General features: G+C 34.8%; 1 protein-coding gene across 9 annotated transcripts in view; it reads left to right on the forward strand.

The window, feature by feature from the left end:
- LOC121384380 (nucleolysin TIA-1-like) overlaps positions 1–26761 on the forward strand; it is a 172031-nt gene that overhangs the window by 135754 nt on the left and 9516 nt on the right. For 6 of the 9 annotated variants that reach the window (XM_041514754.1, XM_041514758.1, XM_041514755.1 and 3 more), the window contains 5 exons: positions 3795–3887; positions 5011–5095; positions 6092–6254; positions 7209–7402; positions 7816–7914. In XM_041514754.1, the coding sequence (XP_041370688.1) occupies positions 3795–3887; positions 5011–5095; positions 6092–6254; positions 7209–7402; positions 7816–7914 (634 nt within the window). Of the gene's footprint in view, positions 1–3794; positions 3888–5010; positions 5096–6091; positions 6255–7208; positions 7403–7815; positions 7920–14856; positions 14889–26761 lie in introns of all 9 variants that reach the window. The other 3 variants (XM_041514757.1, XM_041514756.1, XM_041514759.1) reach the window with 3 other exon arrangements.

Raw genomic sequence — 26761 nt, forward strand, 5'->3', positions numbered from 1 at the left:
ACCATTTCTGTATTTGATAGACTTTTTTTCTTCTTCTTTTTCTGATAGAAGGGGTTGAAAAGCCAATTGTGATTTGTTTTTATTCTGGTATGTTCATTGGTCAGATGGAATGAAAAAACAAGTGACTGTAAAGTGTCATACCACATGTCTAGTAATAGCACTTGCTATAGAAATGAGAGATGAAACCTGCAGCAGCACAGAAATTTTCTTTTATATGTACTTTGTGTTAGAAAAGAGGGGCATAATTTACCAGTTGATAGTGTGTTCGCTGAGTTACAATTGGTCACAGGATTAATTGGCCTCAGGTGGTGGTGAGGTGTTGATACCATACCACGACTGGTACTTCAAACGTCATGGTATGTACTATGTCCAGTCTATGGAAAAGTACATATAAAAAATCCAACGCTGCATTATCAGTATTTTTCCTTTGGCTGACCTTCAAAATTGCTCCTAATTTCCATCACAAAACTGCACACCTTTTCTCTTTGGCTTAATCCTATAGGACATTCTAAATTCCATAGCACCATATCACCCTTCGCCTATTACCGACCCCGGTTGGCCTGCTGGTGCTCCCTTGGACCTGCCAGTGCAGGCGGTCCCTCCTTTACCCACCCAACCCTTTCCTGTCCTGGACGGAGGAACTGACTGTGGCCGGTACTTGTGCCCAGGACAGGCGTGCGCTACAATAGCTTGCTCTGAATGTGCATGTTAAACACTCTGACCTGACCTGATTATCAGTAGGACAGCCTAAGTGGCAACAGCAAGTTTCCTGTCAGCAAAGTGTTAAAATGACAATGTGTTCAAATGTACTGAGGTGTTATTAAACAAATACTCCTTTCCTTCCTCAAAAAAAGAATTGCGCACTCATCGTGGAACATGGGTTGGAATGGGAAATCATTCAAGGGTCCTCTGGGCAGGATTGATCGCACCTCCTGCAGACACTATTCCTACGGAGCAACACCCTGCCTCAGACAGAGAACATAACAAATAATCAAAATCAATAAAATATTATGAATTAGTGCTGTAGTCTGTCTGTGTAAATTGTCAGTAAAACTTGCGGTGGCCCGCTGTGTTCACGAGCAGTGTGATCTGGTCAGTGTGTGACACAAGTGGAAATTAGCTTGTGCTTTGCGGCACCTGGTCCGGCTTCCATTTCGGTCATCCACGCTGTCTGGTGTCTCCACTTGATGACGCATAATTAAGATGGATCACAAAGACACGTGTGACATGCAGTATGTATGTAGATCACGGTTCAAATGTGTCACTAGGCTCGGGGCCACTGGGGTTCAAATAATCAAATAACAGTGTGGGGGCCACTCATTGACCCAGAAGCTTGTTTTGCAATTCTAAGTTAATTCAGAAGCTAATTTAATTTACTCCTCATGTTGTAGCCTTGTTTCCAGAGAAACTTGGATTGTGTACCCATAATAGATATGCTTGTATCTTCAGAAGACAAATATTTTATTCATCAGTGTTTTGAAAGTACTAGTTATCCTACAGTCTTGTGTGAGATTTTCAACATTCGGCCATCTTAAACACCCAAGTTCATTAATATCTGACAGTGCAATATTTTAACCCCATTAAATGCCAGATGCATGCTACTTTCTGGTTTTTAAGTGTACGTGTATAAGAACTGAAAATACATCTGCACTTTTTCCCTTAATAGGATTATGATAATATTAAACTGATTATTGCCTGCCATGAGAATTGATTAAGCAATAAATTACTTATTTTTTTATACCCTTTTTCTGCTTTTGATCTTATTTAATGAGTGAATGATTCTTTTTCAAGTAGCGCTCTCTAATATATCAAAGCTTGTAATGTTTGATGATCCCGGTGGGATTGTGCACGTAAAAGACCCCTTGTTGCTAATTGAAATAATAAGATCACCAACAGAAGCAGGTTTCTTCTCATAATGTAAAAGATCAATTGTTAATAACCGAAAATAATATTATAGGAAACATGTTTTTTTCTTCTCTCGTAATGTAAAAGGCTTCTTGTTGTTAAACTGATGAGAATAGGACTCAGGAGATTTATCAAAAGTAGGTTTTTTATAACACAAAAGACTCCTTGTTGCCGACTAGAGAATTGAACAGTTAACAGAAACACGTTTCTTATAAGGTAGAAAAACTCTCTTGTCACTAACTAAAAGAGACTAGCACAATTAATGGAAGTAGGTTTCATCTCATTATGCAGAAGACTTGCTGATAACCAAGAATAACATTAACAGAAGGTTTTTCCTCATAATATAAACCACACGTAATTGTTTTATATTTATTAACGGCCAATTGCCAATAAAACGCCACTTTGTTGTGATGCTGCTGCCGTTCTGTTCAATTATTTTTTTTTGTTTTTTGGACGATGAGGATAAAGATTCCCCACTGAGACAAATTAGCCACAATCTTGGGCAGAGGTGATTGTCCTTGTTGGCTAATTTTACACTCGACATGGATTCCGAGACTCCATTGTTGATGGCCGCGTGCTCCAATTTGTTGTTAAGTATTGCATCTTTCAATGCCAGGAGACACTGTGTTGAACTGTACTCATCACCAGTCTACTCACACTGTAGACGTTAAAAATATGTTCGTTAAATGTCAACGTTTTCTGTTGGAGAGAAATTGATAATCCAGCGGAGAGTTGGAGTCGGAGGAACTCGTTGGATTCTGAAAATGATCTTTCTGTTGTTGGCAGATTGTTTTTCTGTCTGGGGCCAGTTTGATGGTCACGGGAGCTCCCAAGTTTTTATTGTAAAATATTTAAGATGCATCTTCGTTTTTTTAGCTGCATTTATCCATCCATCCATCCATCCATCCATCCATCCATCCATCCATCCATCCATCCATTCATCCACATATCCATACATTCACCTACCCACACAACATCCAAAACCTACTCATCGATCAATCCATCCATCCATCCATCCATCCATTCATCATCCATCCATCCATCCATCCATCCATCCATCCATCCATCCATATGACTTTATAATAATTGATGCTTTTAAGGTCTGTTAAAAATGTAATGACATGAAAAGAATAAGAAGAAATATGTTGGAGAAAAAAGATGCAAGTTACTGCTTAGTCATTACTAGCTTAGCACTACCTTAATCACATAAATAGGTTGAATTACCACCACCAACAACAAATGTTTGTTTGGCCATCCTGTCATTGTGTAAATATAACTGAAGCTGATTTTATTTATTTATTATTTTTTTAATTCTGTATGTGGTCATTATTCATTTTTGGGAGGGTTACAGTGTAGAACATTCTAGGAGTGTAACAAATACACATAGTGGCAAATACAATACGTATCACGAATATGAGGTGACGAATACGAATATATATTCACATCTATGAATAAAAAAGTTAAAAGGTTTTGCAGAAAGGAAGAAATGTATTTTTTAAAGTAAAACCTGATTAATCATGGCTGCGTTTGGTTTTTTTTTTTGACAGAAGCAACATCAAGGTACACGTAGGGTACCAGTTCAATGCATGGAATAAAAAAGGATTGGTCTATGCGCTCGAACTATTAAAAACCGGTCTGGACATTATCAAAACAATCGAATGGGTATTGCGTTTTAGTTAGTGTGAATTAGCAAAATAAATTATACAGTTAGCATTACAGAATATTATATGTATTCGTTCAGCTAGTAGCAAATAGGAATGCAACTACGAAATAGAATGCTGTTCGGTGCACTGAATATTCAAGTATATCATTACACCCTAGAACATATCTAAATTCCTGTTCAAAATCTTATTTCTTTGCACTACGGTCTGTGTGTTTTTGTTTTGCAGATGTAAAACCACTAAATTATGATGAGGTGTATGGCCAGTCGAGTCCCACGAATTGTACGGTATACTGTGGAGGAGTTGCAACAGGTTTAACAGGTATAGTCATATAACAATAGTTGCAAAATTGTCTTGACACATTTATGATAGTCCCTCAATTTCACTGTCATCACCTGCTTTGAAAATAAGAGTAAAGGACCGACTTTAAAAATATGTACAGTTAATCATTTTATTTTCTGCGTTTTTCTTGTTAACTGGTATCCCAGGATTGGGTTTTTCATAGGGAGGATTGCACAATAATAGTTACTTCCCTTTAATATTTTTACTTGTAAACAACAGCCGTAAATATAATTAAACATTGTTTATGTATGACAATCAGCAATATTATATGTTGTGGAACAGTAAACTTGATAATGCAGTACAGAAACTTAGTCTGTATAATGTTTTGAGTTTAATCAGTATTGCTTGTTATAAGAAGTTCCATGGAATCATAATTTTGTTCGAGTCACAAGATTCGTAATTGAACATTTGGTAATATAATTATGTTTGAAATATCGGATAGATTATGTGACTGTTCGTTCACATCAGAAGACTGAAAATGACTTGGCCAAAATTTTAGCCAGTTGTAAATTTTATAAGAATTGTTTTTTTTAATTAGCCAGTGGCTAATTTGGCTACCGACAGTGTGGGCCCTGATTAATAAAAATTTGTATCTCGTTTTCCTTGAGTTCAAGGTTTTTTCTTAATATTTAATGTTTATCTGTAGATTCCCATACTGTAATCAAATTTACTATTTTAAAAATATTAGCTTTTTAAAATAAACTCCACAAAAGTCATAATAAAAAAATGTATTCTCGATATATAATGAAGAATTGTTTCTTTTTTCATTAGCATATGAATGTGGAGAAAGACAAAATCATCACATTTTACAAAGAAAGTATTGTTATGCTGTCGGAGACCTGATTTAGCTTAGTCAGTTGAGGTGCTTGCATCACAGGATCGAATCACCTCTGTGAATCTATTCAACTGATTAAATATTTTCCAAATGCACATGAAAGATTCCTTGCTGCATAAGGAAAAAATGTAACGGGTTTCCTCTGATGACTACGTGTCAGAATTATCAAATGTTTGACATCCATTAGCCAATGATTAATTAATTAATGTGCTCTAGTGGTGTTGTTAAACAAAACAAACTTTACTTACTGTCTTTCTTTGATTTCAGAGGAAATACTTAGAAAAACGTTTTCACCACATGGTACTATACATGAAATCAGGGTGTTTAAAGACAAAGGATATGCATTCATCAGGTGAGTAATTTCCTCCTTTTCATCTTAAATCATGTTTGAAATGGAGCCTATTACGTAAAGTACTCTATAAGGTGTTGGTGTTGTCAAGATCAGGCCTGTGGAACTTCAATTATAACATTAATGAGATGAGCTGTGAGTAACAGTTAATGGGGAGCACAGATAGTGTTAACGTCATTAAAACAACCGTGTCACAATGTGTAATAGTTGTTGGGAATGTAGAGCACAGACTCGTTTGTATGGTAAATAATGTATTGTGGTTTTACTGTTAAACCTGTGTTTAGTAGCCACTAAAAGAAGCAACAGAGGTAGCATCGCTAAGACGTTTAATTCCTTAATACAGGTTGAATTGCACCATACTACTTTGGCCCATATTTTCGAATCTATCTTAGTGCTATAAAATTGTAAAACCATCGTAAACTATGACGTCTCTATGGCATGTACTGTAGTGACATCATAACCTACCATGGTTTTACAATTTCATAGCTCTAAGATAGCTGTGAAAAACCCTAGCCTGCATAATAGAGGAATCCATTTTAATGGGTAATGGGTTTGTCTGTTTATTAAAAACAAAATTATGAGGTTTATGTGTTCGTTTATTAATTTAAAGCAATTGGTTTATGTCAGCAGTTACTTTAGTTTTGTAAAGAGATAATTTATTTATGCAGACAGTTGTTTTATTTAGAAATATGGATTACTGTGTTAATGTAACTATTGCTTACTAAAAAAATTCATTTTATTATGCTAACAGTTTTATTTAGAAATATGGGTTGCTATTTTAATGTAATTATTGCTGTATTGTGTACACTTACTAAAAAGATCATTTTATTATGCTAACAGTTGTTTTATTGAGAAATATGGATTACTGTGCTAATATATATAACTGTTGCTATATTGTGTTACACTTACTAAAAAGATCACTTTATTATGCTGACAGTTTTATTTAGAAATAGGGTTGCTGTGTTAATGTAACTATTGTTTTTTTGTGTCCACTTACAGATTTAATTCAAAAGAATCTGCAGCTCAGGCTATTGTCGCTGTGCACGGTACGACAATCAACGAACAGGTAGTCAAGTGTTCCTGGGGCAAAGAGTCGAATGATCAGGCGCAGACGGGCCAGACTCAGGTAGACGACACGTTCTCGGGTTTTTCCACTGTCTTGGTTAGTCATACACGTCAGGTCAACACCTTTTATTTTAGATCCAGGGCTAGCTCTGCCACTCGCCAATTTCGCCAGTTGCGAATTTTGAAAGCAGTTGGTGAATTTTAGTTTAGTTTGGCAAAAATAATTTCTGCAATTTTTGAAGTCTAATAGACAATTTGGTGAAAAGTTTTGCTCACCCAGAGCTAGCCCTTTACAGTAACTTTTCCATCTAGGAGCCAGATGGCGCCTACTTGTATTTTTATATAGATAGCATAAAATGTTTAGTTGCCAAATGAAAAAAAATGGTCGCATATATGACCAAATCGGCCGTAATGTAGACGGCTTACGAGAACTGAAAACCCATTTATGGACTATGCAAAAATAAATTCAGTTAGCCCATCTCATTTTTGTGTAAGCTGTCATGTCCTTGTAAATGTTGCCCTAAATTTTGTGGAACCCCCCCCCCACTAAGATCACTTTAAGAGCATACAGTAGCTATGCATTTAAGGTGATCTTAGCACTAAGTTCACTTTGTAAAATGGGGCCCTAATCAATTGTAGTCATATATGCAGACCATTTGATTTTAAACCATATGTTTATTGTATTTGGGGCAAACACAGGTAGACCATTTTTGTCTCAGTAAAAAGGAGAGATATAGGTATTACTTTTCCAACTGCGACAACATCAACTTACGCATTAAAGTTTAATGGTCATTAAAACATGGTTTATAGTTGCACCAAATTATTTTTATGATAAATAAGACATTTGATTGTACGGAATTCTAGTTCTGTTTATTAAGCATCAATCACATTGTTTTAATTCCCAGTAAAACTCTTAATGTAGAAAAACAAAAAAGCGGTTTTCACTATTTTTCGTAATTTTCATGATTCTGATCGTTACGATTTCTTTTACCACTTCATTATGCATGATCTTTGTAGTGTTATGTCAACAACTGTGTCTTGTTTTCTGCAGCAACAAGCTCCTCAGCAGTTCCAGCAGCCCTCCTCCCAGTCATCACAATACGGGGGATTTTATAACGTCGGCTACTGGGGTGGGTACCCGAGCGGGGCAAACGCCTACCAAAACATGGGCCAAGGAGGCTACATTCCAGCACAAGGAATGGGCGGCCAGTGGCCTGCTAGTGGATACAACTACCAAGCATATGGGTAAGATGCTTTTCTTCATGGTAGTTAAGGTGGGTGATGGGGTAATTAATTGGCTAGTGGATACATACGAGTAAGATGCTTTTGTAAATGGTAATTAAGACGGGTGATGGGGTCAATTAATTGAGATGGTTGAAAGAGGAAATGATACTAGCCAGTGGATACAACTATCAGACTGTTCAGATCAACACGTAAAAACACTTGCAGGAATATGGTTTCGCAGCATAGTGTTCACAGAGTAGAATGAATTTGAACTGTAATGGTGAAAAATCATCTTTATTCAAATATAGTATAGAGTTTTCAGCTGTGAATTAAGTATCAGATCTGTGCTATTTTTTAAATTTCATACTTTTACATTTTATCTGAAATTATGTACTTCCCAGTGTTTTTAAGAGAGTGTTGTTTTTATGTTGCAGTAGTATGTCTAATATGGGCGTCCAACAGTTTGGACAGATGATGCAACCCGGACAGCAGTTCAACGGACAGCAGCAAAGCGTGATGGGATATCCTATGCAGCAGGGTAAACACTCCAGTTTTCTATGCTATGCACTAAGTCAGTGATTTGGATTCACTTCCCCGTTATTTATTCCTAACATTGTGTTAACCCTTTTCTTGCTCAGCCATAACTTGTTCACATTATTAGGTTTTTGTTTTCTTAATGGATGTTTTTATTAAAAAAAAATATTCTTTTTTTTTAACAATACTTGTTAGCTTAATTTAGAAACCTAGCTGTTTTACAAGTTATAATTTCTAGCTGCTGTTTGCTGTGTAATAATTGAAATTAATGTTTTTGGGATGGGGTTTTTTAAAAGTTTTAATCCAACATATTATATTTAAAAATAAGAAGAAGAAGAATAATAAAATGAAAAAAAATGGTAGGACTAGTTAATTTAGAATAGATTGTATTTTAAAGCATTAAATTAAATCCAATTGTTTGTTAAATGTATTTAGACTCAAAAAAGGACACTTTGTTTAAATAACTATTTGTTAACACATTTTAAATTAATATATCTTAAATTGGCAAGATAAAAGACTGCAAGGGAGATCTTTTATTATATTTTAGGTTTTAAAACTTTTGAGAATATTAAAACAAATTTCTCTACAAAATCTTGTGCCCATGCATCCTTATTTGGTTTCATCTTAACCTTTATTTTAAGCTTCCATTGCAATTATATGCAAACCATTTTCTATATAGGGCTAGTTTGATAGTTTTCATCTAAAAGACATGTACTGATGTAGGTATATTCAGTTCTTTGAGCAATACAATAGTAAAATGACAAACCAGTACTCGTAATTTCATCTGGCTGTATATAATTTTCACCCAAGAAATTTTCTGGCAGTTATTTCAGTTAAATTGAATTTAGTGTTTCTAGATTAAAATGGTTTGGTTATTTTTAATTAATGCCACACACAATTTTTGCAAATCACAAAGTTTCACACCTTTTTGATCAGGTTGTTTTATTGCTTCTAACCTGCATTTTATTTATTTTTTGTGTATTTTAAATTTATATTTGTGTTCATACTTGAATTTGTTGGAGGTGTCTCTTATAAATGTAACAAAAATCAATGTGCTCTAGTGGCGTCATTAAATGTTACATCTAACAGTGTTTTCCATTACTTCTTTCAAACATGAATCAGGGTGTTTATGTAATAGCAAAGAATGTTTTTTCTTCACATTTGGCATGATGACAGATTCTGTCTTATGAGATTTAAAGAAAAATATTGAAAAAAAGAAGATATTTATAAAAACTGTTTAACAAGAAGAGACGTATCCTGCAGTAGACTGGTGGTGGTGTTTAGTTATCATAGGCCTGTCACGCCTCACACTTGTGCATGCATTCTAGTAGTGTTGTTTTTTCCTTCATTTTGTTCTTTTAGTGTTTACAACAATTATTTTTACTTCGTTTCTTGATATACTGGTGAATTTTGGTAGATAATTCATTTTAAGTTATACCAAAATGTTAAATACTTAGTTTTCTTTTTTCTTTTGTTGTATTAAGATTCCAGTTGATAGAACTTTCAGTTCTAGTTTGTTTTTCTTTTTCTTTTTCTTTCAAATTTTATTCTTTTATTGTGCTTTCCAAGTAATAGTACATTTTAGTAGTAATTTAAAAACTTTTTTTTTTTTAAATATAGATTTTTGTCTTTGATTGTTTCGGAAACATTGTTAAGGTTTCAAGAGAGAATTATACTTCAGTTAGTTGTATCACCATCTGGTCAAACTTTGCATGTGGTTGTAGCTCTATACAGTATGTTATATTAATAGGCCTGATATTCTAACTAGGACATTAACTTTAATATATGGGACTGTTGGTTGACCTGACAAATTGTAAAGAAACTCTGCTGGTATTTGGTGTGTCTACACATTGGTTATGAATATTTACAAGTACTCATGGCCTAAAAGTAGGTTCCAAATCGCTGACTTTTTGTTGTATGGAATTTTAAATTATGTTGTTAACTTAATGTATGTTTTGTCTAATATTAGATTGCTTAGCAGATTGACCCCAGAATGTATTCCGTAGGACCCTCATGCTTAACTTGGTCAGAGGTCAAGGTCACTGAAGTAGAAAATGGATTGCTGTGCATGTTGGTGTGAAGCTTAGAAAACCCATTCAGTTGAAATTGTGTTACATGATCCTGACAAATTGATAATTTTTGTGGTCAAAGGTCATTTAAAATTATTAACTTGAATTACCAGTGGAATCACACTGGTTTGTTATTCATGTGAAGAATTCAAGGACAAGATCATTGAAAGTATATTCCACCAGGAATTCTTATGCAGTGAATGACACATTATTATTAACAAAGTACTCTGTTGTTTGTATGTCCGGGATTTCATTGTATCTTGGGCAGAAATTGTAGGTGAACATTTAACTCTTCAATACGTTAAACATTAATTTGAGTTTAAGGCAAGGTTCGACTCCAAGTAGGAGTAAAACTAAACTTTGCTTCACCTTTCCAGTTGGACTGTCCATGTATGGCTTAACCTTTCCGGTTGGACTGTCCATTTGTGGCTTAACCTTTCCAGTTGGACTGTCCATTTGTGGCTTAACCTTTCCAGTTGGACTGTTCATTTGTGGCTTAACCTTTCCAGTTGGACTGTCCATTCATAGCTTCACCTTTCTAGTTGGACTGTCCATTTATGGCTTCACCTTTCCAGTTGGACTGTCCATTTATAGCTTCATCTTTCTAGTTGGACTGTCCATTTGTGGCATAACCTTTCCAGTTGGACTGTCCATTTGTGGCTTAACCTTTCCAGTTGGACTGTCCATTCATGGCTTCACCTTTCCAGTTGGACTGTCCATTTATAGCTTCATCTTTCTAGTTGGACTGTCCATTTGTGGCATAACCTTTCCAGTTGGACTGTCCATTTGTGGCTTAACCTTTCCAGTTGGACTGTCCATTCATGGCTTCACCTTTCCAGTTGGACTGTCCATTTATAGCTTCATCTTTCTAGTTGGACTGTCCATTTGTGGCATAACCTTTCCAGTTGGACTGTCCATTTGTGGCTTAACCTTTCTAGTTGGACTGTCCATTTATGGCTTCACCTTTCCAGTTGGACTGTCCATTTATAGCTTCATCTTTCTAGTTGGACTGTCCATTTGTGGCATAACCTTTCCAGTTGGACTGTCCATTTGTGGCTTAACCTTTCCAGTTGGACTGTCCATTCATAGCTTCACCTTTCTAGTTGGACTGTCCATTTATGGCTTCACCTTTCCAGTTGGACTGTCCATTTATAGCTTCATCTTTCTAGTTGGACTGTCCATTTGTGGCATAACCTTTCCATTTGGACTGTCCATTTATGGCTTCACCTTTCCAGTTGGACTGTCCATTTATAGCTTCATCTTTCTAGTTGGACTGTCCATTTGTGGCATAACCTTTCCAGTTGGACTGTCCATTTATAGCTTCATCTTTCTAGTTGGACTGTCCATTTGTGGCATAACCTTTCCAGTTGGACTGTCCATTTGTGGCTTAACCTTTCCAGTTGGACTGTCCATTCATGGCTTCACCTTTCCAGTTGGACTGTCCATTTATAGCTTCATCTTTCTAGTTGGACTGTCCATTTGTGGCATAACCTTTCCAGTTGGACTGTCCATTTGTGGCTTAACCTTTCTAGTTGGACTGTCCATTTATGGCTTCACCTTTCCAGTTGGACTGTCCATTTATAGCTTCATCTTTCTAGTTGGACTGTCCATTTGTGGCATAACCTTTCCAGTTGGACTGTCCATTTGTGGCTTAACCTTTCTAGTTGGACTGTCCATTTATGGCTTCACCTTTCCAGTTGGACTGTCCATTTATAGCTTCATCTTTCTAGTTGGACTGTCCATTATGGCTTTACCTTTCCAGTTGGACTGTCCATTTATAGCTTCACCTTTCCAGTTCGAATGTCCATTTATGTCTTCACCTTTCCAGTTGGACTGTCCATTTATAGCTTCACCTTTCTAGTTGGACTGTCCATTTATAGCTTCATCTTTCTAGTTGGACTGTCCATTTGTGGCATAACCTTTCCAGTTGGACTGTCCATTTGTGGTTTAACCTTTCCAGTTGGACTGTCCATTTATGGCTTCACCTTTCCAGTTGGACTGTCCATTTATAGCTTCATCTTTCTAGTTGGACTGTCCATTTATGACTTTACCTTTCCAGTTGGACTGTCCATTTATAGCTTCACCTTTCCAGTTCGAATGTCCATTTATGGCTTCACCTTTCCAGTTGGACTGTCCATTTATAGCTTCACCTTTCCAGTTGGACTGTCCATTTATAGCGTCACCTTTCCAGTTGGAGTGTCCATTTATAGCTTCATCTTTTTAGTTGGACTGTCCATTTATAGCTTCACCTTTCTAGTTGGACTGTCCATTTATAGTTTCACCTTTCTAGTTGGACTATCCATTTTTGGCTTCACCTTTCTAGTAGGACTGTCCATTTATAGCTTGGTGGACCATGGGTGTGTTTGTTCGTTTTCACGATCAGTTGACATCCTTAGTAAAAGAAGTTTCCTCTAATACTAATTACCACCTTGAAAAATTACTGATTCTATGGCTTCACCTTTCTAGTTGGACTCCATTTATGGCTTTACCTTTCCAGTTGGACTGTCCATTTATGGCTTCACCTTTCCAGTTGGACTGTCATTTATAGCTTCACCTTTCTAGTTGGACTCCATTTATGGCTTTACCTTTCCAGTTGGACTGTCCATTTATAGCTTCACCTTTCTAGTTGGACTGTCCATTTATAGCTTCACCTTTCTAGTTGGACTGTCCATTTATAGCTTCACCTTTCTAGTTGGACTGTCCATTTATAGCTTCATCTTTCTAGTTGGACTGTCCATTTATAGCTTCACCTTTCCAGTTGGACTGTCCATTTATAGCTTCACCTTTCTAGTTGGGACTCCATTTATAGCTTCACCTTTCTAGTTGGACTGTCCATTTATAGCTTCACCTTTCTAGTTGGACTGTTCATTTATAGTTTCACCTTTCTAGTTGGACTATCCATTTGTGGCTTCACCTTTCTAGTAGGACTGTCCATTTATAGCTTGGTGGACCATGGGTGTGTGTTTGTTCGTTTTCACGATCAGTTGACATCCCTAGTAAAAGAAGGTTCCTCTAATACTAATTAACACCTTGAAAAATTACTGATTCTTGACGGAAAGTTTTGCAGACTTATTTCCACTGATATGAACCACATAAGCAATTTTTAAAATGAATTCATTTCTGGAAAAAAAATGTAATTTCTTTTCATAGTGCAAATAAATAATTATGTAGGCCTAAGGTAATCGGCTCTTCACATTAGCATTGATTTAAGTCAGTTGAAGCAAGTTTTGGCTCTGAGGCCAACAGACTAGAATGTTGAAACCTTTTGGTATACACTCTTTTTGTTGGTGGAAAGGGTAACTGCTGATTTGAAAGTAGAATTGGTGGCAGCAGGTTTCTTCTTTTGTGTGCTGTAAATCATGCATTATGATAACATTCATGGGTCAAAACTATTCTTTTTACTTTCCTTTTCCTTTTGAAGGTTATTTTACACCACTGTTGGAGTCTTTCGTACTGTTTTGTGTCAATGGGTTTTTATATAACTGGCTAGGTCAATCTGACTTTAGTGACAGAACAGATGGCCAACTAATTCTTCTAAATTTCTGTTACAACTGATAATTTGCAGGGTTTTTGTATCTTTTTCCTGCTTCCTGTTTTATAATAAATAGTTTTTATGAAGTTGGAAAGCAAGCTGAGGTTACGTGTATTTTTCTGGTGATAGCACTGGTGTCAACTCTGCTCTGTGTTATGTTTTCATTTTTTTTGTGCTAGTTGTCACAGGCAGCAAGTTCTAGTTCATTAAAACTTGTGTCATTATATAGCACCTGGTGTCATATCTTTGTAATTGTATTTGGTGTTTGAATTCTTTTTAAAAATTGTTGTTTTTGGGGGGTTTTTAAATCCATTTTTAACTACGAAGCCAGATGATGCTATAGTCCGTCCCTTCTTACACAAATGTTTTTTGTAAATAATTTCAGTTTGGTTTGACATACGAAGAAAAGTAAAAGTGTTTTGGAAATAGTAAAACGTTACTAATTTTGTTTGCAATTTAGAAAATAATCGGCTCAGAAATAAATAACTAGTAGTAAATTTCATAGTGTGAAAAAAAAAAAAGTTCCATTAGGGATGGACTAGGTTAAATATCTTATTTATGTATTTATTTTATTTATTTAATTAAGTGTTATTTATTATTACATTATTTGAGGTGTGATGGCACATTAAAACAACCTTTAGAGAAGTAAGGATCAGTAACAAATTAGCAGCTGGTTATTTCATAGTGAATATATTAAGTGCTGCACTGTCCCCATGTTTAAAGTAAAACGTTTTAGCTTTTAAATCATGCATGGGTTTGAAGGTCCTGTAGTTCTAATTAAATTCTGTTAAGTTAATACGAATGAAGGGTCATGGCTCGAGCAAGAATTGTAGGGTAGACTGTAGCTAGGCAGTTTGTGTTATTTGTACATTGTTGTATTGTGAATGCAGAAAGTTTGTCTTGTACACTTAGATAGTAATGTAGAAATGTTTCTCTAATTAATGCTGATTATGCATATTTTTCTGTTAAAATTAAATGATCAAAATTTACATCATGTAAATAACTAATATTCAGTTCCAGAAAGAAATATTTTATATTCTTTACTAAAAGAAATTGAAATATTTTAATTTATCAGATGTCCGTATTTTGTCAAATTTTATCTTTAACCATCTCACTGGTTTACTGCATAGCATACATTTTATTTTAAACTTCTTTTTTTCTTGAATGCCTTTACTGTTGCACATCTTCTAAATGTTGTTGAAAAGTTTACTTTCTTTTTTAAAGCACATGCTTTAAGCTTCTGTGGTAAAGGCATATTCTGGAAGAAATTACTAAATTTCTTTATGTGAATTTTAATTGTTGTCGCCATGTTTTGAGTTGAATTATGTTTTGTTTTGTAGATCTAGATTAGAGCAGTGACGTTATTTTTCATGTAAGTACGTGTCCCTGTACTGGACAACATCTAGTGCTAGGACAGATATAATCAAGTGAAGCATGTGCAAAAACACCACCTCAGATCGGTTCATATCAGAGCGGCCATTTTGGAAATATTTACCAGAATTTACAACTTCAGATTTAAAAAGTTATTTCCATGTGTTTAACCTTAAAGTAGCAGAGATGGGTGGGCAATTGTAAGTTTATTAAAAATTGTCACAAGAAGAAAATTTTTTAAGTATTCATCTTCAAAAAATATTAATTTGATTAATTAAATAAGTGGAAGAAAATAACCAAATAAAAAAGAAAAGTACATTACAATCCAGGCTTTTATGAGATAAATTATTTTTTAAAAGTCAAAGTCAAAGTTGTTTCACTACATATTCAAAGAACAACTAATTTATTAAGACAAGTTATTTTATTTATGTAACACGGGGGGGGGGGGGGGGGGGGGTAATTTACTTTGAGAAAAGAGACAGGAATTTAACATCAACATTTTGTCAGTATGTATTGGATAAAGTAGATAATTTTAACTTGTTTGAAAAAACCTATTTGTATAAATGTACAATATATATGTGTGTACTGTTACTCAACGCAACTGGTAATTGACATAACATTTTGTGTTTGTCATTAAAGGTAGATTTTAAACTAATTTAGAAAATCTATTTTTATAAATAAAAATTAAGAAAAAAGTTTTTGTTTAACGACACCACTAGAGCACATTGATTTAGTAATCATCAGCTATTGGATGTCTACATTTGGTTATTTTGACATAGTCTTAGGGAGGAAACCCGCTACATTTTTCCATTAGTAGCAAGGGATCTTTTATATGCACCATCCCACAAACAGGATAGCACATACTACGGTCTTTGATATACCAGTTGTGGTGCACTGGCTGCTATTTGTATACATTCAAGAGTACTATTAAACGTTTCTATATCACAATCTGCTCAAATAATTTATTTGTATCCGACAGCCCTCCTACTTACACGCTGTTGCTGTTAATTCCCATTACCATAATTGGTTTCCACCATTCTAACCAAATTGTTTGAAAACTCAAACTAATAAGTTAGTTAATTAGATATGTGTTGTTAAATACCAACACCTTTAGCTGGAACTGTTTTGGCTGGAAATTGTCTGATTTGGTCTGATTGGCTACTTATCCACAGAGTTAACACAAAAAGGTCAACATATAATCGTGTGTAAGGGCGTGTGTAACTTGGACTGGTTTATTACATAACTTTTATAATGTCTTTATACATTCCGTAGATACGTGGAATGCTTACAACATCTTAACAGTTTTATATTTGACAATGAATTCTGCTTTGGTATTCAGACTCCACCACTCCCCTTCCCACTCCGAGCTACTCTCGGCAAACTAAGTTCAAATTTAACATGTAGCTCCCTTTTTTTTCTTTCTTTCGATGAATCTTTCAAACATGTGCCAAAATTCCTTCAAGAAATAGCACACTACTTTCCTTTTTGACTTAATTCTACCAATAGCCAATATATGTATTATTGTGCTGTCGTTAAACATTCATTAATCCTATGGGATATTCAAAAATCAATGGCACCAAAATTGCCCCTGCCCACTACCGATTCCGGTTGAGCTGCTGGTGCTCCCTTGCACTTGCCAGCCCGGGCAGTCCCCTCTTCCACCCACCCCAACCCTTTTTTCTTGTCCTGGACGGAGGAGCTGGCCAAGGCCAACACTTGCGCCCAGGACAGGTGTGCATTACAACAGCTTGTTCTGAATGTGCACGTAAATCTCCCGTGGCGTCATGGTTAGGCCATCAAGTCTACAGGCTGTTAAATACTGGGTTCGGATCCCAGTCGAGGATAGGGATTTTTAATCCAGATACAGACTCCAAACCCTGAGTGAGTGCTCCGAAAGGCTCAATGGGTAGGTGTAAATCACTTGCACCGACCAGTGATCCATAACTGGTTCAACAAAGGCCATGGTTTGTGTTATCTTGCCTGTCGGAAGTGCAAATAAAAGATCTCTTGCTGCCTGTTGTAAAAGAGTAGCCTATGTGGCGACAGCAGGTTTCCTCTATTAAAAAAACAACAGTGTCAGAATGACCATATGTTTGACATCCAATAGCCAATGATAAGAAAAAAAAAATCAATGTGCTCTAGTGGCATCGTTAAATAAAACAAACTTTACTTTTACTTTTAAAATAATTCAGGCCCTAGGCTTAAGAAATCAAAGCTTCCACAAAACTATAAAACTTCATTGTGGCAAACCCTTACAAACTGCATATATCAATTCAGACTTTATCAAGTCATAACTAACAAAGTTTTATAAGCAGGAGCCCTGTCACATTAGTCATTCTATAGAAAATACTGGGGTTCATATATATTAATAAACAAAAATAAGGAGATCTATGAAAATCATAAAACAAAACAAATATTCATCTATAATATATTCACTTTAATAATAAAAAAAGTATGGCATACATATTTTCTGTCTTATAGTATTATTTTTCAAATAAAGAAAAAAACAATTTATAGCTGACATTTTACCGAAATGCAAGTTTATTGGTTCTCTGTAATGAAGGTTACATCTTGGTGGATGTCTGCTACTGGTGGTGTTTTTGCTGTGCGATTTCACACAGGTCTGATTTGTTACCCAAGAGTAAACTATGTACATGTCATATATTCCATAGTGATGGGTGTTTTGTGTGCTGTGAAAGTCACACCAGTGTTCAAGTCCATAAGCGTGGAAATCTTAGCTACATTTACAAATGCATATCATGTGGCTACATGTGTATATATATGAGTAGGGGGGGTTCAGTATCAAATTAATTCTTTTTTATTATTTAATTTTTACGGACAGAGTTGTTTTTTAAAAATAATATGCTGATTAATTTCTCTTTATTCTAAATATTATTTAATTTATCTGCCATTCTTTTGATATTGTTTTAATTACCTTTTAATTATAAAAAAAAAAACCTGATATGTCCAGCCTTTCAAAAAAATGCATACAAAAGACTTATTGATAATTGAAAATTTATTTTAATAGAAGAGACCTACATTTAATAGCTGATTAAATATTCTGTTTGTAATTGTATCCTTAACCTGAACACTTGAGCAGTGTTTTCAATACAGGTGCTGGACAAGTTCTTTGAAACCAAGTCACCAAAACAGATGCAATCATTTCTTAATGTCCCCTTATCCACTATAGGTTCATGCAAGTCTGCAATGATCGCTGTCTTGTCTGTTCTTGCTGGGCTGTTGTAAAACGTTCAGTTCGTCTTATCAGGCTTTGCCAATGACCATACATGTACATTTAGGGTCTGGCATCCCTTGGTCATTCAGATATAAAACTTTTGGATTTTCTTTTGTTCTTGGTGTAATTTGGGGTTTAGTGCTAACCGAAAACTGGGTGTTTTTTTGTTAGATAAATACACTGAAGTCGGCTGCAGGTAAATGTGGCTATAGAATTCCACTCTTCATAGACTGCATATACCATGCTGATTTGTATCATCTTGCTTTGGTTGCTTTTCTGTCTGTAATTGTCTCGTCAACATGTTCTACTGTATGTACATATCATCTGTATTCGTGTATCAAACCATTAACAACATCATGTAGGTATCTGCACGAGTGTTACATTTAATTGTGGTATGTATATTATATAATACTATTTAATTGTGGTATGTATATTATATAATAATTAGATAAACTAAACATCATTCCTCATAGTCCTTTAACTAGTAGTGTTGCATGTGGTGGTATTGTAAGATAGAAATCATGGTATTTGTTCTGGCTTTATTAAAATGCTGGTCTGAAAAAGAGAACAGGAAAAAGGATTTTTAACAAAGTTGTGGAAGAAACTATGTAACGGGTGATAATATGGCCAACACACAGAAAACACTGATTTTGAAGTGAATAATAATGTAAGAAAGAAAAAAAAGAAGAAAAAGAGTTGTAATTGTTTAAAATATTAAAGTAATACATGGTAACATTTTCACATACATGTGTGATTGCCATGGTAATAAAAAAAATGGCAGCTGAAAAGTGACCGACACACATTAACAAAAAACTGAAAGTTTGTAAATATTTCATTTATCTAATTGTATTTTCAAAATAGTAAAACCTTGAAATGTATTTATTTTGGAGCTGCTGTATTCATAGAGACAATTAGAATTGTAAATGAATGTGCTGTTTGTCGTGCCATAAGAATATAGAAGTTTAAGTGCTAGTATTAAGAGTGATTCCTGGTTTGGGAGTTGGAACGAGATTATCGTGAATGTGCTGTTTGTCGTGCCATAAGAATATAGAAGTTTAGGTGCTAGTATTAAGAGTGGTTCCTGGTTTGGGAGTTGGAACGAGATTATCGTGAATGTGCTGTTTGTCGTGCCATAAGAATATAGAAGTTTAGGTGCTAGTATTAAGAGTGGTTCATGGTTTGGGAGTTGGAACGAGATTATCGTGAATGAGAGTATTGGTGCTATTGAATGGCCTCGTAACCGAGGTTGTGTAAAAAGAATAAAATGTTACAAGATTTTATTGTTGGTGTTCACATAAAACTCTGAAAGAATATGGTGTGATGGATTTCACTGTAAATGTGTTAAGATTATTACTTATCAGAAATTATGTAGAAAAAAATATGAGACTGATTTAATTGTTTGCGTTTTGTGAAGATGGCTAGAAAAAATATGGTGAGACTGATTTCACTGTTACTGCTGACATTAGCTTCCATGTACATACTTCTGTTAAAAATAAAATATGTTTTGAGCTATTAAATACCACAGGACAACTACACATTTGATCTGGCAAATATGGAAATAAGCTTTGGCAAAATCAATAATTGAAGGCAAAGTTGTAAAGTAATGTTCTTAACGGTGATAAAAGCTGTAATATGATCGGTGATAAAAGCTGTAATATGATCAGTAATAAAAGCTGTAATAATATGGTCAGTGACTTAATGTATATGTAAATATGTGTTAAAAGAAAAATGAGATGGATTTGATTACTGTTTCTGTAAAATAGTGCAGATATGTTTTCATTAACTTTATTTGGGAACAGTGTTTAGACAAATTTGAAAACTGATTTAGTTGAATTTGGGGATTTTATTTGAAAAATATATATTAATAATTTGCTCGCTTATTTTTTCTCAACTTGTAAAAAATCAATTTGATGTTGCTAACAGTTTTTACTGGTTATTAACATTTTACCACTAACAATAAAAATTGTTACATACTCCTTTACACCTCCAAACAATAGAAATAGAAGTGGTCTAAGAGTGAATAAAAAAGTTTTGAAAGTATATTTGAAATTAATCAATTAGTATATTCCAATCAAATATATGTAATGTCACATTTATTTCATGTTTATTAGCTAAAAAAAAGGCCTTGAAAATATTAATTTTAAAATGAAAATGCTTAAATTTTAAAATGAAAATGTATGAGTGAAGTTGTTACAAAGTATATTGGGACCGATTTTAATCAAGTTTACAAAGAATATGGTCGATCTGGTTTTATTAGTGTAGGAAAAAGCAAGATTTGTAAATTAAAAAAAAAAAATCTATTAAGACACTCTTGTCAGCCAAATGGGAGTTTTTGAGTGAACCTGAAAATTTTATATTAAATTTTTGTTTTCTCAATTAATTTGTGTTGGCCAGGGTGTCCTTTTGGAGAAAGTGTCTAATGATCTTTTTTGGTCTTGAGAGTTTTTTAATGCTCATATACCACGAAGGTTTCGAGCATGTCTATCCCGAGTCCCGGGTTCGAGAATTCAAGATGGCCTCTTAATTAATTTTTTCGGTTATAACTTCCATGATTAAACCCAAGATAATAATTTGGGTGTCTAGTCGCAGGTTTTAGATGTCATTGAATCCATTTTAAGCATTTACTAGATTGGTCTGGAACTACGTCATAGGAAGTTCAAGATGACCACCAAAATTGCCAAAATGTTTTGAAAGTAACTTTCTCCGCAATAAATCTAGGATGATACTTCTGTGTTTAGTCATAGGTTTTGGGAATTAATGAATCCATTTGAATTATATGCTAGATTGGTCTGGAATTACATCATAAAAATTTCGAGGTGGCTGTCATTATTTTGAATATAACTTACTAAGGAATAAATTTGCTAGAGTGTTACAATCATGTAGGAAAACATACACCTACATTCCAAATATTTCAAGACTATCATAGGTCATGTAAGACAGTGACATGTAACAGAGGCAGTGATGATGCTATATGTCCTTACAGATAGCTAAACCAGAAACCTAACTATAATTTTTATGTGTGTGTTCTCATTTCTCCTGTCGAATTGAAAATTAATGTCGGCACTGGGGCTAATTCATGTGATAGGATATTCTTGATAACCTAAGACTAGACGAAAAAAAAGTATTATGCTAGATTTATTGCAAAGCACTTATGTTCAAAACATAAATTAGGGACATATTGGTGGCCATCGTGAGATTCCCATGATGCAATGCCAGACCAAACTAGCTAATGTTTCAAATTGATTTCTTAACTCCCAAGACACAAAAGTATCTTCCTAGGTTGATTGTGAATAAAGTTAATTTCAAAGCATGAATTTGCAGCAATATTGGTAGTCATGTTGAATTTCCTATGACGTAATTCCAGACCAATATAGTAAATGGTTAAAATGGATTCGTTAACCCCCACAATCTATGACCAGACACCTAAAGTATCATCGTGGGTTTAATATATTGGATGTCATCTCCGCTGATTACCGTGGTTTATGAGACCGATTCTGAAAAAGTACACCCATGTCCAACACATATGAATTTAGAAAGAAACTGTCCATAAAATATCACAGTTCAGCTATAGTTTGCCAGACTAACCGATCATCTGAGATGTATTGTGTAAGATTGAAAGAATATAGAGAAACAGATCTCATTGTTTTGAGTGACATAACAAGAATATAGTGGGTTAACTTGATTGTTTATATCGGATTAAAAGAATATGATGACATAAATTCAGTGTTAAGTTTATCACCTTGCAATCAAAATTTTAATAATTGTTTATGGAAACTTGATGTCTTCATCTCACCTAGCACTATTTTAGGATAGTGATCTTCAGCTTGCCTTGATTTTGATTTTACTCATGACTGAAATAATTTAATAATGTCAGATTAATAGAACATGGTGAGAATTTTGTATTGTGTTGTCAGACATTTCGTGGTGTGAAATTAAAATATGTAAGTAGAGATAGTGTTAGATTGGGGTAAAATGTAGAACCAATTTATCGTGTTTATGTACTTTAATTATAATATTGAAGGTATAGTGAGATATGGATTGCATTGTTTGATGTGTGAAGAATAGAAACAGTAGAATGACACTGGACATTGTTGGTTTGTTTTCATACAGATTGCATTCACGTTAGATTTTAGTGGGCTTTCTTTGAGGTTGTTAGCACCGAATACAATACTGTGGGTTTTGACGTGAAAGTTGCTAGGTTTAAACTTCAGAATTTTGTTACCTACAGCAATTTGGAAATTTTGTTTTACAGTAGGCAAAATTCTCACCTATGGCAATTTTGAGCCTACCCACCGAAATATTAAATAGTAAATTTTGCAACAAATATAAAAAAAATTTTTTTTATCTCTCAACAGTATTTCTGCCAGGAAGAAATTTTTGGGTATGGCGCAGTGGAATTGAATATTTACAGTGTGTGTGTGTGCTGCATGCACCTGCTATCTCCCAGAAAGAAAATGGGTTAGGTTTAGGGTTAGGGTTAAGAAAATCATACAATAATAATAAAGAATCATTAATTTTGTCAAAAGCTTAACTTAAAAAAAATAATATCTGCAAAAAATGTGGGCATGGCGCTATACCAGTTTTACCCTCTGGCAGAAACCCTGCTCAACCAATGGCAATATTTTTTATCCAGTAGTAATTAATTTATACTGTAACCGTGGTAATTGCCATTGGTGCTGTTCAGTGTTGAACTTCAAGCCCTGTAGATATGCGTGTGTATATATATATATATATATATAGAGAGAGAGAGGTATTGCAGTGTTAGTGGAATTCCTAGGTTTTAATGGTTCAAGTTTTTTGATAAAACATGATGATTTTACAGTTGAATTTTATATTTATAGAAACCAATGTTATATGTAATGTGTGCGTTACCAAATAATACCGTAAACACATATTGCATACAAGTGTTATACTTACAGTGCACAAAATATGTTGCACAGCAAAGAAGCATGCTGTACTTTTTAAAGACATTACCGGTAGTTGAGGGATCACGTTTCGTTCATCTGTCTCTGGTTAGTGTTGTTTCCTGAAACCTACAGTGACCAACCTACATGTGTGGGGTGGGGTGGGGGGGGGTGGAGGTGTACAGATACACACAAACATACACACACTGTTTATGTTCTCATTTGAGAGTTGTAAAACATCAGCTGCTTTTATACTGCCTTTGGATATTTAATTGGTGAAATTAGCACATTTCTACAGGTGGATGTAAAACATGTATCGTTTACAAAAAGAATAGCATGTTGGTTTTTAATCTAGTGACCTTGTAACATGCTATATTTGTGGCCCCTGATAGCTATTTATTTTTATATACTTTATTTTTAAACATGCAGTAGTATTTTACATATACAATATCTTGATCAGAGTCATCCAGTAGAAATAATCCTCAGAGTAACAAAGATGCACCATTTACCCTGGCAGTAGATAATTTCACCAAATTAACCATTACACTTAAACAATTGCAGAAATCTGGTTATTTTCAAACAAAATATAAGAAGTTATTTTTCCAAATTGTATATTTAGAAAATAGCAATTGGTTTTAATATTTGCAATTTGTGAGTGGCAGAGAGGACTAAAGGGAACCATTTTGTTTTTTCAAATACCCATTGCTTCTCATTGTGAAGATTGTGTAGCAATTCCTGAAACCTGCATAGTATTAAATTTTGTTATTTTTAACAGGATTCTGCCAGAATCATAAAAAACTGATATGATTTAGATATTTTGGGATCCAGTCTCATAATAGTTCACTTCCAACATAAATTCTCCAATTTGCAGAAACACAGAATCCTGTTAAATTTACTCAATGATGGCATTATACTAAACAAAACATTTCCATGACTGACAGCTGTGACACAGTGAGTTAATACATGGCTGATGCCTCTGTGATCCATTGAGCTAACATTAACTAAAGCCTCTGTGATCCAGTGAGCTAACATTCAACTGAAGCCTCTGTGATCCAGTGAGCTAACATTCAACTGAAGCCTCTGTGATCCAGTGAGCTAACATTCAACTGAAGCCTCTGTGATCCAGTGAGCTAACATACATTCAACTGAAGCCTCTGTGATCCAGTGAGCTAACATACATTCAACTGAAGCCTCTGTGATCCAGTGAGCTAACATACATTCAACTGAAGCCTCTGTGATCCAGTGAGCTAACATTCAACTAAAGCCTGTGTGATCCAGTGAGCTAACATTCAAATGAAGCCTCTGTGATCCAGTGAGCTAACATTCAACTGATGCCTCTGTGATCCAGTGAGCTAACATTCAAATGAAGCCTCTGTGATCCAGTGAGCTAACATACATTCAACTGAAGCCTCTGTGATCCAGTGAGCTAACATACATTCAACTGAAGCCTCTGTGATCCAGTGAGCTAACATACATTCAACTGAAGCCTCTGTGATCCAGTGAGCTAACATACATTCAACTGAAGCCTCTGTGATCCAGTGAGCTAACATTCAACTAAAGCCTGTGTGATCCAGTGAGCTAACATTCAACTGAAGCCTCTGTGATCCAGTGAGCTAACATACATTCAACTGAAGCCTCTGTGATCCAGTGAGCTAACATTCAACTAAAGCCTGTGTGATCCAGTGAGCTAACATTCAACTGAAGCCTCTGTGATCCAGTGAGCTAACATACATTCAACTGAAGCCTCTGTGATCCAGTGAGCTAACATACATTCAACTGAAGCCTCTATGATCCAGTGAGCTGACATTCAACTGAAACCTCTGTGATTCAGTGAGTTAACACTGAACTGATGCCTCTGTGATCCAATGAGCTAACAGAGGATCACTGTGTCTGATTCAGTCAGCTAACTCATACAAAATTATATTTTAGATCTAGTAAGCTAACACTTTTAATTCCTTGTTATAGTGGTAACCATGATCTCAGAGCTTTTGATTGTACCAAAGTCGAGGCAATAAATGATGTGCCCAAAATATGTATCCTCAAAATAATCCTGCATACATTTACAACAAACATGCTGACCTCAAAATATTTCACCTCATAACCACTGAAACGTTAAGTTTAATTACATTAAAATAACTTGAAATGCATTTTTTAATACTGACAACTCTCCAGCAGTTGAATCTTCTGTTTTGCTTTGGAGTTCTATCGTCCCTTGAGAGCAAACAGTGCATTTGTATTTGAAGAGTTGTAGGTGCTCCTGAACTTGAAGAAAGTAAGCCTACATGTATCAGACTGGTTCGTTAGTCTTTATCGCAGTGTTAAAGAATTTGTCATTTTACCAAGCAGCTTGTAACAGTAGACAGAATTAATGCATCTAAAGCCATTAGTGCCAAGTTATCAGTGACCGCGACTTTGTGCTGGGGTTTGAGGTGGCACAGAATTCACACTTTTATCTTCCCAGCATCTAGCAGGCAGTTTAAATCGCTGATAAAGGACAATCTTATCCATAATATATTGTAACCGTATCGTTATTTACAAGTTGATTGTTTCTCAATTTAGTAGTAGTTAAATTCGGTAAACATAGCTGTCCTGTTGCAGAAATGTCAGTCTTGGCCAGTTGCACGAAGCATTCTTAGTGCTAAGATCACCTAAAGTGCATAACTACCTGGTGCATAAGGTGTATACGGTTGTTACGGAAAGTGACCTGCCCTTTAAATTACTTCTGTCACAAAGGTAATCTTGTTTATAAACGTACAGCATAGATTAAACACGGTTGTAGCATGCTTAAATTAATAGGAGGCAAAACAAAACAAAACAAAACAAAACCCCAGGGCAGAGTAATAGAATAGGATTCTCCATCTTGATAGAAAGGACACTTCTCAACTAAAGGGACACTTTGTTGTCTTCTATGGTGTGCAAAATATATTTGACATTTGACCCCTTAGTGGTGTTTGTGAACTGTGATGTACATATTTACCTAATGACAATTCATATTTCGGCAGTTGATTATGTTTTCCCAAAAATCAATACTTGTATCTACTTTTTGTTTTGTGTCATTTTTACTATTTCTAAAAATGTATTGGTATACAGTACTTTCTTTTGATGGTCATTAAAGAAAATATGGTACATTACAGATAAACAGTTTGACAGTCACTGTCAAGGTTACAAAATTTGAAATAAAAATGTGGTAAAAGTTTTCAGGTTTGGGTGGTACGCGCATATAATCACATGGCTTGACAATGAACACACTTGATTTGGATAAAGGAACATTATAGTAAAAAAAAAAAAAAAAAAAAAAAAAACGTTAATAAAACTTTCTAAATTTATAGTGATCTTGTGTATATTACCTTTAGTAATTAAGCAGTAACACATTATTGTTTTCTCTCTTATTCTTAAAAATCCCCCATCCCATCCCCTAGTTATTATTTCTACTTCGTTTAAACAGTTTATTAAAGTACATGATGGGTTCTATTACTGTAGCTTCAACTTCAAGTGTTCTCCAACCAAGGGTGATACTCATATTCTAAAATTGATAAATGTGTGGATACCTACCAGTAAGAATGTGGGGGGGGGGGGGTATTTAATGAGTTGATCTAAAACCAACGTTTTGGGATTTAATAATAATTAATCTTGTTCTGCAAATACTTGTCTGATTAAAATTTAGTTGATCGTCTAAATAACCCAGGCTTCATACAATTAGAAGTTGTTTGGAATGTTTGATTTGGTTTCTTTCAC

Source organism: Gigantopelta aegis, chromosome 10, assembly GCF_016097555.1.
Source record: "Gigantopelta aegis isolate Gae_Host chromosome 10, Gae_host_genome, whole genome shotgun sequence".
Classification (NCBI taxonomy): Eukaryota; Metazoa; Mollusca; class Gastropoda; order Neomphalida; family Peltospiridae; genus Gigantopelta; species Gigantopelta aegis.